This window comes from Lygodium microphyllum, chromosome 10, assembly GCF_053477565.2.
Source record: "Lygodium microphyllum isolate KBCC chromosome 10, Lygodium_microphyllum_v1.1.10, whole genome shotgun sequence".
In the NCBI taxonomy this organism is placed as follows: domain Eukaryota; kingdom Viridiplantae; phylum Streptophyta; class Polypodiopsida; order Schizaeales; family Lygodiaceae; genus Lygodium; species Lygodium microphyllum.
In genome coordinates, this window is record NC_141144.1 from 124,700,024 (window position 1) to 124,714,926 (window position 14,903).

At 41.9% G+C, this 14,903-nt stretch overlaps 1 protein-coding gene across 1 annotated transcript in view; it reads right to left on the bottom strand.

Moving 5' to 3' along the window:
- Nucleotides 1–11,701, bottom strand: part of LOC148030532 (eukaryotic translation initiation factor 4B2-like) — a 46,516-nt gene extending 34,815 nt beyond the window's left edge. The window contains exon 1 of the mRNA XM_087686887.1: nucleotides 10,282–11,701. Within this exon, the coding sequence (XP_087543013.1) occupies nucleotides 10,282–11,543 (1,262 nt within the window). The 5' untranslated portion in view covers nucleotides 11,544–11,701. The remainder of the gene's footprint in view (nucleotides 1–10,281) is intronic.
- Nucleotides 11,702–14,903: the final 3,202 nt, after the last annotated feature.

Here is a 14,903-nt window from a genome sequence, read left to right on the forward strand (position 1 = left end):
CATAAGGCCAAATGGGCCGAGCATATTCAAGAGTTCGACCACAAATTAAGATATAGAAAAGGGAAAATATAACATCATTGTAGATTCCCTTAGCAAACGATTGTTTGCAATTGGCATTTTTTTGTTTTCGAGAACAAAATCACTTCTCAAGGAAGAAGAAGTGTCATATAGATTAAAGTGTTAATTTATGTGTCATCATTCGAGGAAACAACTTAAGAGCATCAAATAAATAAAAGCCTTAATTTATCGATGTGACATTTTATGGGAAATTGTATAGCTCACACACTAATTTCTCTCTATGTCATTGTTGAAATCTCGAAATCCTAAATTTCCTATCAAACCGGTAAGCTTTAATTCTCATTTATCATAGCTCCAAGGCAAACTTGCCAACCACCACGTACATCAGTAGCATTGACACATCATCCACAAGTTAAAGGGGGTCACAAGAAACCAAGCAATCGCACTTTGCAAAGTATGACACCATTCCTAATCTCATAAATTACTACAAATCACTGCAATCATCACTCACCATTCAAGATTATGTACCCATTTCAACAAACTCACGAGCTTGAATCACCCCACAAGAGATTGTTTACCTTGAGAAGAGTACAGCATTACTACTAATTCTATTATTCAAAGTAGAAATACTGAAGGTCAACTACAAGAAAATTAAGAGATCATTTTATACATAACATTAGTCTAGGCTTGCAATCCTTATGATTACAAGGACAAGCATATTTACAACTTTCATTATCCTTGTTTTCAAGTCAAGATAACATGATCAAATGTAACTTGTTGATCCAATTTGATTTCTCATTTTTATTCTTTCACATGACCATTTAAAGTGTAGATCTTTCAATCAACATGCGTCTACCCTATCCACTAAGCTACACTATGAGAAAAACTCCCCCCCCTCCCTCCCTCCCTCCCTCCCTCCCTCCCTCCCTCCCTCTCTCTCTCTCTCTCTCTCTCTCTCTCTCTCTCTCTCATTTCTTAAGTAGTTTCTCCCAAGCAACAAGCTAGAATATTGAGAACAGTCATAGAGTGACCTATGGACCTTCAGCCTTGCACAAAGTTTACCACATGTATATTGTCACCAATCACTAAGTGTTATTGACCATTGTGAGTTGAAACTTAAAAGGCCCAAGTCATAACTCCCAAGTCACTAAATGAAGGAGGAATGAATCAGTTTTTAATGATGAATGATTAAGGCTTATCTATCAATAGCAAAGTATTGTATTTTAAATGTGTGTTACCTTTATACATTAAACAAATTTAGATATATTAGTGCATTCCATATTGCCAATTCTTATGGGGACTGAGATCTATTTACCATTCCCACCTCTTTTCATTTCTTTGTTTTGGAAAATCCAAACTCGTTAGATTCCAACATTGAGCTTGGTTTTTTACTGCATTCAAGATCTATTATGGAGCACAATACTATCCCTCAACCCACTTCCGCAAGAGAGAGTGCCTATTGGACAATCCTCTACTCCTTGATTGTAGGACATTTGCTAATTAAGTTACCCACCTTCACTCATCCTTTCTTCATTCGCATTCTTCTCTAATTTCATTGGGTTAGACACATGAATGGAGAGGAGGTGGAGGAGGAAGAGGAGCAACAACAAAAGTAGAAGTTGAAGAGGAAAAATAGCATCAAGAGAAAGAGAAGCAAAGAAGGAAGAGAAACACAGAAACTTTGATAAACTGCTCTTGAATGCAAGGAGACATGCATTCAAGATGACCAAAAGACCATTCTAGGGGATGACCAAATGACCATATCTCTTAACCAAAGTCAATAATGGATCATGTATATGTAACGTGTTATTTTCAATCCACTCTCATGTATTATCAATCGAGCTTGATTCGCCTTTCTTTGTTTAAGAGAGAGTTCCATAGAGGTTTGGAACCTCTTTTCCTAGTTAAAACTATAACAAATCCCTATAAAAAGAAACCCCTTGTTTCTTATTTTACCCTCTTGAAAGAAACTTACGCCTAGAGTGCCACATAGCAGTGCAGGCCACATTTGCAGGTGCTGTAGTCAAACAGGCCATGTCAACAGTCAAATAGACTAATCACAATGATGACGTGGCAACTTTTTGCCATTTTCGACAGGTTCTGTGTTGGCCAAATCTGGCACAGGTCCACCAAATTTGGCATGCCAACTACTATTTTGGTTGGCCCATATTTACTGCTATAAATAGCAGATGTTCTGGACACTTTTGGACACTTCTGATTGCAGATTTCCAAGCTGAGTTCATGGAGACTGCTGCAGACTTCGAGGTGTACAGTAGGGTGACATCATCGAGGTGGAGATATGCAGAAATACACACTGCGCCCGTTAACATATCTGCATTCCTTATTCAGCATTCTTCATATTGCAGATCTGTGTTCTCTCTCTCTGTGTGTTCACTCTCTCACAATCTTGGCCATACGCTTCAGCAGTGCTGCACGTAACATTGTATCAAAGCAGTGCAAAGACCAGTTGATCGTGGGTAGACCAAAAGAGGAGTTTTCAGCGCGACACAAGGCTGCATTTCTCAGCATTCGAGGGCAAGTAGGAGGGCTGCACATTGGAACAAGGCTGAGGCGGGCATGCACGTGCAGGAAAGGAGCAAAATTGCTGATTCTGCTGCGGATTTTTGCTGTTCACGAAGGATGAAGGCTGCGTTTTGAGTCTTTAATTGCAGATTTTACCTTTTCATCACCTCCAGTGGGTGAAGAAGGTGCGGAACGAGCAAAGAACAGCCCCAGCAAGCTGCGCTCTACAGTTAGAGGGTGCTGCTTTTGCGTTTTTGTAGGCATAGCAAGTGAAGATGTCTTTTGAGGCCGACATGGAGTTTTCCGCGATTATGGATCAGAAGGTGCCCATCCTACCAGCTCTTCCAACGGATCAAAAGCTCAATGGTGAGAACTACTGCATCTCGCGCATTATGATGCTTGCCATCTTGGAGTCCTATGATTTGGCGGAGCTTGTTACACACACCATCGACTGTCTTGCATCGAGAGACAAGTCCAAACTTTCCGCAATGTGGATTTACTCAAGCACATTGGGACAAACCGAATGCTCGCATCTGCTCATTTCTCTTTCTTTCATGTACTACAGCCATGGTTGTCCATATTGAACACTTGACGATAGCTAGGGACATATGACCGAAATGGGTGTCTTTGAAGGTGTAGATGAGGACGTTGAACCCCAACAAGTCATCTTCTATTCAAGAGCATGTGAACAAACTACAACAACTTCAAATGCACATTCAAAATGCAAGGCAGGTGATCACATCCGAAGACATGGGGATAACTCTTCTTTCATAATTACCACCTAGGTTTGGTGCTTTTTACTCCGTCTTAATTGCTTCAAGGCAAGAGTCAACTTCTCAGTGGGAGGAGTTGATTCCTATGGTCTTGGACCAAGAGGAACAATTTAAAGGGCAGAATGCTTCCAAGTAGGAAGCATTGACAGGTCAAGCCTCTCAGAAGAAAGGGAAGAACAACAAGAAAAAGAACGACAACAAACCAAAGAAGGACAAAGAGAAGGAATCTGCTTGTCACATCTACAGCAAGACAAGTCACTAGAAGAAGGATTGCCCCCACAAGGATAAGAAGGACACCAAGAAGAAGAAGGCTTCAAAGGATTCCAGAGCAGTGGTTGCTCTCTCATCAACTGCTTTCCTTCATTTGGAGGTGGTTCAAGCATTGACCCCAAAGGCTTTTGATGCTACATTGACGGCCACATCCCCATGAATGGATTGTTGATAGTAGTGCCTCTCGACACATGACCCCTTCTTCTATAGGTGTTGCCCATTTGTGGCCTTCGAATGGGTAGATTCTCATTGGAGATAGCTCTTTTATTTCCATACAGGGTAGGGGTGATATGCAATTGATTCTAGATGGATGAGGTGGTACTCATACATCCGAGGTGCTTTATGTGCAAGGCTTGGTTTACCATTTACTTTCCATGCACAAGACTTGTGCTCTTGGCCTGTTGGTTGAATTTGATACAAATTCTTTTAGGATTCTTGATCGTGGATCAAGAAATGTACTTTCTATGAGGAGAATGGAGTCTACAAGTTGAGGTCTCCTTTTGCCTTGACTTCTCGTCTTCTTACTTCATAGACATGGTTTAATCTTTGGCATGCTTGGTTTGGCCACTTGAAATTATGTCTACCTTCGGAAGGTGTCTAGAGAACAGCTTGTCCCGAGGTTCGCCGGACATAGTGGTGAGCCAACATCCTTGTGTTTCCTACATTCATGGCAAATAGCATCGTGATGCCATTCCCAGCAAGGCTTCGAGACGGTCTTCAGCACCCTTAGAGCTTGTTTCGACAAAGCTTTATGGACCTATGCGGATAGAGTTCCTTAAGGGAAGTTTGTATTTCATGCTTATTGTTAACAAATTTAGCAAGATGACATGGATGTACTTTTTGACGCTGAAGTTGAAGGCCTTCAAGGATTGGTGGCTCTTTGAGGAGAGCCAATCAGGCTGGAAGCTGAAGACCTTATAGTCAAATAAGGGAGAAGAGTTCATCTATAACGAGCTTGCTCGATATTGTGCAGTTCGTGGTATTCACCAGGAGTTTGCAAACACAAATACACCTCAGGAGAACGGCATATTGGAGCGGAAGAACAGGAGTGAGATCAAGATGGCTCACACCGCGATGGCGCATCGTCAAGCATCTCAATGTCTATGGGCTGAGGCTGTGGCTGCTGCTATCCACATCCTCAATCGGTCACCTACCTCGGCCGTGGTTGGTATGATCCCTTGTGATGTTTATTTTGGAGCCTAGCCACATGTTTCTTATTTCAAGATCTTTAGCAACGATGCCTATGGTCACATCCTGAAGACTTAGAGAGGCAAGTTTGAAGTGGCTTCAGAGAAACAGATGTTTATGGGCTATAGCTCGCAATCCCAAGGCTACCGCTTGTATAATTCTATTAAGCAAGATGTCTACAAGAGTCATGATGTGCACTTTGTGGAGATTCCAACTTCAAAGGGGGATGAGGATCACCTTGTACTTGGAGATCCCGAAGATAGCTAGGGTGCCAAAGGTTGTTCCCTTGGAGCCGTGCCTCTTGGGAATGCTTATTCTTCATATGAGGATTCTACTTCACCGCCGACCCACCCACTTGAGCCACTACCGATGGATGTTCCAAAGACTTCAACAAATGGAGAGCAATGAAGAGAGATCTGAGCCCCTCCTCGTTGGGCCCGCAATCCACTCTATGATGCAGGGATTGAGGGAGTCCCTGAGTGGTGGTAGCCCCACGATGGCCCACCACATTCTTGAAGAAACCAAACACATTCCACCAAGCTTGTTTGTTTTAACTATTGTCTGATGACCCATCTTATACAGGATAGGGAACCCACTTCCGTGAAGGAGGCTTTGCAGTCACCACATTGGAAGAAGGCTATGAACAAGAGTTGGATGCTATTGAGTGGAATGGCACTTTGGAACCTTGTGCCTCGACCTGTTCATAGGAAGGTGATTGGTGTTAAATGGGTCTTCAAGTCCACATATCACAGTGATGGTACTCTGGATACAAGGCATGGCTTGTTGCAAAGGGTTTGGCACAGTGGCCAAGGGTGGATTTCCATGACACCTTTGCACCTACAGCTCAGATGGCTACCATTAGAGATGTTCTCGCCTTAGCCAGCCATGGGAGATAGACGGTTTATCAACTTGATGTGAAGTCTACCTTCCTTAATGGTGATTTGAAAAAGGAGATCTATGTTGTGCAGCCTCCTGGTCTTTCCTCATTAGATGGACAGGCATACAAGTTAAAGAAAGCCCTCTATGTCTTCATACAAGCTCCCTGTGCTTGGAATGAGAAGATCAACTTGTTCCTCCAATAGAGATTTAGATATCGACGCTCCACAGCCAATCCCCAACTTTATGCCCACATTTTAAGGGGGCACCTACTTTATTTTTGCTCTATGTGGATGATTTGATTTTGACAAGTGATCAAGTACTGATGGTCCAAGCAACAAAGGTTGCCACTTCACGAGAAGTTCAAGATGATGGACATGGGACTTTTCCATTTTTTCTTAGGGCCAGAGACCTATCAGACTCAGCTGGGGATCTTATCTCCCAAAAGCAGTATATGCAAGAGCTCTTGACAACGTTTGCCATGGAGGGATGCAAGTTTCTATCTTCTCCTATGGATCCGAACTAAAAGGCCATAGCCTATGTTGATTCAACTTAAGTAGATGCTACCCGTTATCGGTAGCTTATTGGGTCCCTGATTTAGCTTCTCAACCCTCATCTTGATTTGTGTAATACTATAGATTTGTTGGCCGGGTTCATAATTGCACCTAACAAGGTGCATTAGTATGCTGCTTTGCGGGTTTTACAATTCATGAGGGGGACCCCCGATTTCAAGATCTTGTATCCCCCAGGTACAACTGGTTTAGATCTTGTGCTTTGAGGTTGGAGCAATTCCGATTGGACTAGAGATGTGAACCACCAATGGTCCACAACAAGTTACTGCTTTACCTTGGGTGTGGGTGCTGATTCATAGAGCAATAAGAAGCAACCCACAATTGCCTTATCTTCAACTGAGACCAGGTAGGAGCTTAGCTACCAACCAATAGGTCCTACTATCCTTCATTGCGCAATAAAAGATGCATTGCCTTGGCCTAGAACCCCGTATTTCATACTAGGTCGAAGCACATTGAGAAACAATACCATTTTATTCAAGAGAAGCTTCTAGATAAGGCTATCAATATGGTTTACTACAAGATAGAGGACAACTTGGCCAATTTGTTAACGAAGGCACTTCCCCAAGCTTTACTTTCCCAAGCTTTACTGCGCTAACATTCCAAATCCCTCAATTGCATGCCATGTCTAGGATCTGAGAGGGGGTATTAAAGATATGGTCATCTAGTCATCCCCTGGTCATCTATTCATCCCTTGGACAAGTATGTCTCCATGCATTCGAGAGCAGTTTATCAGACTTTGTGTTATTGGAGTGCCACGTAGCAATGCAGGTAAGATTTGCACATGCAACAGTCGAATAGGCCATATTAATAGTTGGATAGACTAATTGCAATGATAATGTGGCAATTTTTTGCCATTTTCAATAGGTTCTATACAGTCGGTCAGATTTGATAAGCCGACTGCTATTTTGGCTTGCCTATATTTACTTCTATAAATAGCATATGTTCAGCACACTTTTGGACACTTTTGATCGCAAATTTCTAGGCTGAGTTTGTGGAGACTGCCGTAAACTTTGAGGTGTACAACAAGGTGACATCATCGAGGTGGAGATATGCAGACATACGCATTGTGACCGTACATATATCTACATTCTTTATTCAGCATTCTTCATATTGCAGATCTATCTTCTTCTATCTCTTTCTCTCTCCTCTCCGTATTCACTCTCTCTCTCTCAATCTCTGTCATACACTTCTGCACCACTACACTCTAACACTTGTCACTTATGTCAAAGTTAGTCTTTGGACAAGCTATACTATGGTTCAAAACTCAAACATTATGATTCATACATATCACACAAAGAAAATTGAAATAAACATGTAAATAGCCCATGTACAATATGAACGGAGTCAAGTTGCAACATCATGATTCTCATTCCAAAACGAACTGACAAAATGTCAAAATCCAAAATGAATCATTGTATATCATAAATAACTCATAAATGAGACTAAAGTCATATAATAATAAACTCTTGAGACAAGAATAGATACTAGATTGGCATAGTCCAATAACTAAACAAAATCCCAAAGAAGTCAATCTCTCATCCTAAATCTTGCACCATCATGAGTCATTACTCATCGTCATAATCATGTTTAACATTGCCCAATAGTTTTTGTCAAAAAAACCATGTTTTTGGGTTCCAACTCCCGCAAAAAAAAAACCCTTATGTACATTTTTTACTATCAAAAATGTTTCTTACTTCAAGAAACGCTTCATGAGTTTCAAACTCCAAGAAATGTGTTTCTTTGTGGCTATGCAATGGCTATAAACTTACAAGGCAAAGGTAGAGGTAAGGGAGCAAGAGGAGTGCAAAACAAAGAGAGAGAGGAGAAAAAAGAGAAGAACAAGATGTAGACAATTAATCTTTGCTTTTATTGCCTCGAAAAATGTGAGATTTCCATCACAACAATCGCACAAGCATGTTTTCTTGCACCTATGCTAGTAGCTATTTGTGGCTTACCATATTACTTGTGAGCTTCATTTTGACTCGATGTCCATCTCACCCTCATGAACTAATCATGTCCAAATTTTGAGGACTTCATAATATAGATTCCACCATGATTTGTGGCTCATTTAACTATGGAATACAATGGACAAAGCTTTGAAGTGCAGAAATTAGACAATTATAGAGGCAAGACAGACTATATATTAAAAATCAATGTTGAATCAAGTAAGTGTTCTAGACAAAGATTAACTTAGTCTTCAATCACAATATCTTGTGCTTTAAGGGACAAGACTGTGTCAAAAAGCACTAGCAACTGCCATCTACAGGTTTTGGTTTTAGCAAAAAACTTGTGAGACGATTCCTAAATTCAAGCATGCAACTCTTCACTCTATTAGATGGCCTGCACAAGTGAGCCTAATAGAGCACTTTCCACATTGACTACCAAAACGACACTAAAACACCCTAGTCTTGATAACTTTGGAACTCATTCAAATTGTAATCAGCCTTCACACAGTCTGAGTTTACAAACACCCAACAAAAATTTCCCCAATGTCTGAGTTGAAAAGTTGTTCTTGAAGTTTAATAACATGACATGTGTGCAGTACCTAGCTTATGATCAAACTGCAAGAATATTTAATCTGTCCCAACAAGAGAAAATGGATTTACAAGGCAGATGCTGACATTTTCCAAGTACATGCATCTTTCCAAAGTCCCTAACAAACAATCCAGAAAACTCCATGCTTTACAACTATGTGCCAATGTTTGCTGTGTTGATTGCAAATTTAACATATAATTACAATCTTGTCATAAACCTAGCAAAATGATATAAACCTAAGATATTCGACTACCCTCCATACACCATCTAAATTCATCAATCCAGACACCCAGATCCCAGATGAAACATAAAGCCAGTTCTGTTGACATCCTGCAGCAGTAGCACCAATCATCTTCAATATAGTACATTCATGAAGATGACCACAAGGTCCATCCTTAAGGTCTCTTTTGCAGCCTTAGTAAGCACTATGATGTAGAGCTATGTTTACTAATCTATTTTAATCTCCAGCAAAATGATGCAAACCTAAGATATTCGACTACCCTCCTTATGCCATCCAAATCCTCATCAATCCAGAAACCTAGATCCCAAATGAAACATAAAGCCAGTTCTGTTGACATTCTGCAGCAGTAGCACCAATCATCTTCAATACAGTACATTTATGAAGATGACCACATGGTCCATCCTTAAGGGTTTCTTTTGCAGCCTTATTAAGCACTATGATGTAGAGCCATGTCTAGCAATCTACTAAAGATTATTTTAGGGCTAAACTCACCAGTCCTAGTGTATAGCTAAAAATCACCGCAGATGGACCAAGTATTGGTGTCAACACTTCAGTAACAGACACAAACCCTCTTTGCATTGAAGATTGAGAATGCCTAGCATTAACAGCAGCTAACTCTGCTAAGTAATGAGTCGTGATACCCCAAAAAGCCCTTTTTCCGGGCACCTTTGGTACAAGACAGTGCTGAAAACCTGTAGGTCTAAACCTCAGCCTTTCTTTACTGCCATACTTCACATGCCACAACAGAATAAGATGGACAAAGTTCTGAGAGTGCAGAAGGTAGAAAACTAAACCAGCAGGACAGACTCCATCGTGAAAAAAATATAATGTAGAAGACCCATTGACTGAAAAGAGGATGGAGCAAATCCTGCCTGCAAAGGAGTCCTCCATACCATTATCCAGACCCTTGGAGGTACAGGAAAAGCAACAGTCACTGCCATACATCGATCGTTACAATGAGGGTTACAGAGCTATCGTTGATATGTCTGGAGTTTTTGACATATCTCTGATAGAAGGGCAAGTTTTGATCACCTTGGAAAAGTATGGTGTACCAAGCAAACTAGTAGTTAATTCCACATATCTTGTTGAAAATGTTCGAAAAGAACTCAACTAACAACACTGAATTAAAGAACATTTGCATACCACTCAAATCAAATTATTAAATAAACTGTAAAAGACCATGTTTCCCAAATCCTACTTGAACAAACCAGGATCCAACGGAACTATCAAAATACTAGCTCTAAGACAGCAGAATCTGAAGACAGATGATAGAGCATCAAGTTACCTTTCAACACCGCGGTGTTCCAACTCAAAATCTATCTTTCGCCAGTCTTTACCTTGCTCTTCCAACAGAACCTCACGGGGCTTTGCATTGCCAAAAGGATTAATTTTAGGCCTAGGCTTGACGGCAGCTTCAGCTGCAACCTCAGGAGTGTCAGGCCGGCTAGAATGACTGCTTGATGGCCTGCTGTCCCGCTCTTTGGCAGCAGGTTCCACATCCAGCCTGAGCCTGTCTAGACCCCTTTCAGCAAGTATCTCTTCGCGTGGCCTTGCAGATCCAAATGGATTCGGCTTTGGCTTTGCCTGCAATGGAGGCAAGCCATCTGATGGATCACTGGATGAGCCTGGAGGTGTCGATGTGCTGGTTGGTCCACTCCTAGGGGCTAATGAGAGTCGTCTTCTTTGTACCTCTTCATAACCTTGTTGTTCTCTTCTTCCCCAGCGGCTAGCATCTGGACCAGCATCATATCCTGTTGGAGCTGTTGCTACAGTTTTAGACCGAGCCCAGTTATCTGCTTCATCCGCCCGAGAATGCCCACTTTCCTGGAGTACTTCCCTTCTACCAGCCCTTGAATCACGTGCATCCACAGGTGCCAAGGGTAGAGATTTCTTCACCAAGCCCCAGTTATCAGCCTCATCTGCACGAGATGGGGGTAACTCTCGATCTACTGTCCCTGATCCCCTTCTCTCACCTGCAAAACCTACTTCTGCAAATGAAGAGGACCTTTTGGTGGAGCTCCAACTGCTGCTATCATCAGCACGGGAAGGCTCCTCTCTGCCTCGGTCTCGAAGAAAGCTGCTTCCCATTTCCCTGTTCCGGTCATAACCTGAACCGAAGCTGCCCCGATCCCTCTCCCGATCATACCGATCCGAGGTACCACCCCCTCTATAGTCCCTGAAAGCCCCACCAAGCCTACTGCCGCCATAGTCATCCTCTTCCCCAGATCTAGCCCTGGGCCCAGTGGGCAGCATCATCATCTCCTGGGGGGTGAGGCCACGTGACTCGGAGTCAGTGCGAGACCGGGTGCCCGGGCCAACAGAGATGCCGTAGGTGAATTCATACAGCGACTGAGACTGCTTCTTCTTCTTGGGCTTTGCAAGGGCTTCGCTGATGGTAGGGAAGGCTTCTGATGAAGAGAACGACGACGAGGGAGGGGCCGCAGCTGCCGTGGTAGCAGCCGCGGCAGCGGCACGCGCCTTCTCCTCGGCCTCCTCGCGCTCGGCCTCTGCAGCCCATGCGCCGATACCCCAAGGCTTGGTCGCCATGGCAGAGAGCTCTCTCTCTCTCTCTCTCTCTCTCTCTCTCTCTCTCTCCCTCCTGTCTGTGGCACAGAAGGGCTCAAGAAAATGCAGGAGAAATGAGTGACATATTATCACACCCCTCTCTCTTCTCTATTGTTGCTCTTTCCGTTGGCATCTTTGTCTTTCACTACTTTGATGGGAGGACCAAATGGGAAGCCCCGATAAATTCTTATTATGAGGATTATTATAAACAATTATTAATTGATCTTATTTAACTTTTGAGAAAATGTAGCTTGTCCAGATTCACACCGCATGCTTGGTTGAGCCCTAGATAAGTCTTGCCCCCCCTCCTAAGTCCTCACTCTTATGGGAGCAATCTTAATGAATGCAATGAACTATTGCACCAATGCATAGCTCATGCTTGACTGAGTAGATCTTTTGGTCTCATAAAACGAAATCCATTCTCTACATAGGGAACATAGTGGGTTAATGCATCAATAGGTCTTAAAGATAGTAAGTGATTGTAAAGGGTCTCAAACCTTTTAAAGGATGTGTGGCATGTTTATGCATTGAAGTTATCAAGGCATGCATGTCTCCATGTGAACTTGCAATCATATGGTGTCATACACCCATGGTCATATAGGGGCCTAATAATATGAAGCATTCATTGTAGAAGTACACAATATAGTAAACAAATCTGAGAAAAGAATAAAAAGTACACAACGAATTAGAGAACCGCTTAGATATCTTTATTTGCAAACAATGTGGTACAACGATGACTTTGTCCACTCATGCGCTTCCATAGTGAAGCTTAGATAGCAATGTAGACAGATTACAAGTGAAGAGCTTAAAGCTTGTTGGATGAACTCTAACTTGGGGAATAAGTTATCATTGTTCTAAGAGGGCCTCCTTTTAAAAGCTCACAAATGTAGTAGGTTACCCTAGCCGACAATATCGTATTATTAAACATCACTAGTCAACCAATTAATATTTTAAATAATATTTCATTTATTGTCGCTAGCCAACCAATGGATACTTCAAAGAATATTTCCTGTATCATCGAACCCTAAGACCCAAAATAGGGGGTCCTTGATAACTCCCACACCTTATTTGTCACTCATCCAAATCAATGAGGTGCATACCTTGTCAATTGTTAAAGTAGTCTAATTATGCCTCATTGGTAAATAATATTCTATCTTCTTTTGAAATAAATATGTGCAAAAGAGTGATTGTTTCATTCCCTTCGTAGATATCGTGTATGTTGAATGGTCACTGTAAACACTTGTCAAGCAAACTTTTAACCATTTACTCTACTTCAACATAACATCTCTCTCTCTCTCTCTCTCTCTCTCTCTCTCTCTCTCTCTCTCTCTCTCTCTCTCTCTCTCTCTCTCTCTCTCTCTCTCTCTCTCTCTCTCTCTCTCTCTCTCTCTCTCTCTCTCGTGTGTGTGGATCGTTCCTACTATATAAAAACCCTTATTCTTCTTCCTCTATGTGTGCACGTGTGCATGCACACGCACTGCATATGTGGTGATAGTGAGAAGGAGGAAGAGGAGGGTTGGTGTAGTGGTGCTTATGGTGCTTGTGGTGGAGGAGGAGGAGGAGGAGATGATGATGATGATGTTGAGGCTAACATGCACTCAGCAAAATAGGGTATATGCTGACTTCTTATCGATTCAAGAGTTCAACCATTTGTGCTAGACTAGCTCTCACCTAGACACATGCTTCCATAATCAAAACCATTGGACTCACCTCTCACATGACCAAGGAAAAAAACAAACCCAACAATCATAAGATCGTAGTAAACACACCTTGTATTGCCTTCTCGTTGTAGTCCTCACTTGAAGTGCAAAAGGTGGTCCCACAATCCTTATGGTTGCCTCCTTGAGCTCCAACCCATCAATACAACACTCTCGAACCTCCCACTAAGCTCAAATAAACTTGCCATGAGCATAGGATGAGAAGGAAGAGGGAGGAGAAGAGAGTAGACATGATGGAGTGCTTCACTCATTGGTCCCTCACACTCTCACATCGCCATGCATACTGACACACACACACACACACACACACACACACACACTCTCTCTCTCTCTCTCTCTCTCTCTCTCTCTCTCTCTCTCTCTCTCTCTCTCTCTCTCTCTCTCTCTCTCTCTCTCTCTCTCTCTCTCTCTCTCTCTCTCTCTCTCTCTCTCTCTCTCTCTCTCTCTCATAACTCACTAGCAAAGGAGAGAGCAAGAAGAAGGCTTGAACTCAAAAGTTGGCACACACTAGAATAAGCTTTTTATTCAAAAATTTTATTTTAATACATAGTGTTTGGCTTTAGGACTTCCCAGTTAAGTTGGCACCCTCAACACATTCCACTCAGGTTGTGACCTGTCCTTTCCCTTTTTCATGCACTTGAACTTTTGTGGACATGGATTAATGAAATATAAATAGAGTTTGCTTACAACCTTCTTGTCCATTGTGGGTCTTCTAAACCAACTCTAGGTGATATTTCAATTTGCACGAGTGAGCCCCGACTTTCACTAATTGTTTACAAGAATATAATATTCTCTCATTTGGAATTAAATTACAATTATACTTGGTACACAAGCGAGGCCTAAATTAATACAATAAAATATGGAAAAATTCATTCCCAAAAATAGCTTCCATCACTTGACTTTGACTTTGCATCCTTCATCACTTCTTGAGGTAACACAAGCATTACCCTCTTCCTAGACAAGTCCCTTGGCACTCACCATCTAAGCTAACATACAAAAGCTTTCACTATATATGTGGAATGCATGGGACAATCATGATGTGGTCCATTAGATGAGCAATGATTGACTTTGATAATGAAGGTAAAGAATGCTTTTGGGTATGCTAGTGGGTGGTGGTTAAGGTTGTGCTTTGTGACAATGCTTATAGACGATACCATCATTGATAGCAATAGACATGAATGGTGGCTTTCCTTGGTGTATAGAACTTGAATGGTAGGGAGGTGGGTTGTGGAGGTTTGCTATTGAAGTTGAAATGGTGGCCCAAGATTCTTTGTAAACTTTTGCACACATGCAATTAAAATCATGTGCTTTCATTTCCTAAGGGAAGTGCTAGCCTTCTATTCATGTGCATAGGTCCATATATTTTGTTGGATTGGCTAATGAGTTAAAACTCCAAGCAAACTTGATTTGTTGTCCCAGGCTTGAGGATCCAATTTATGTGTAGGTTACGATACAAACAACATGCAATTGTAGATGCTTACATATGCTAATACACGGTTAGAAGACACCTCCATTGGGGTGGGATTCCTCTTGTTGATGGTAGTTGATGAAGGAAGGGGACTTGGTTGTTGACAGTGAGAAGAATTCTCATTATTGAGAAAAATTTTACGAAAGAGACTATGGG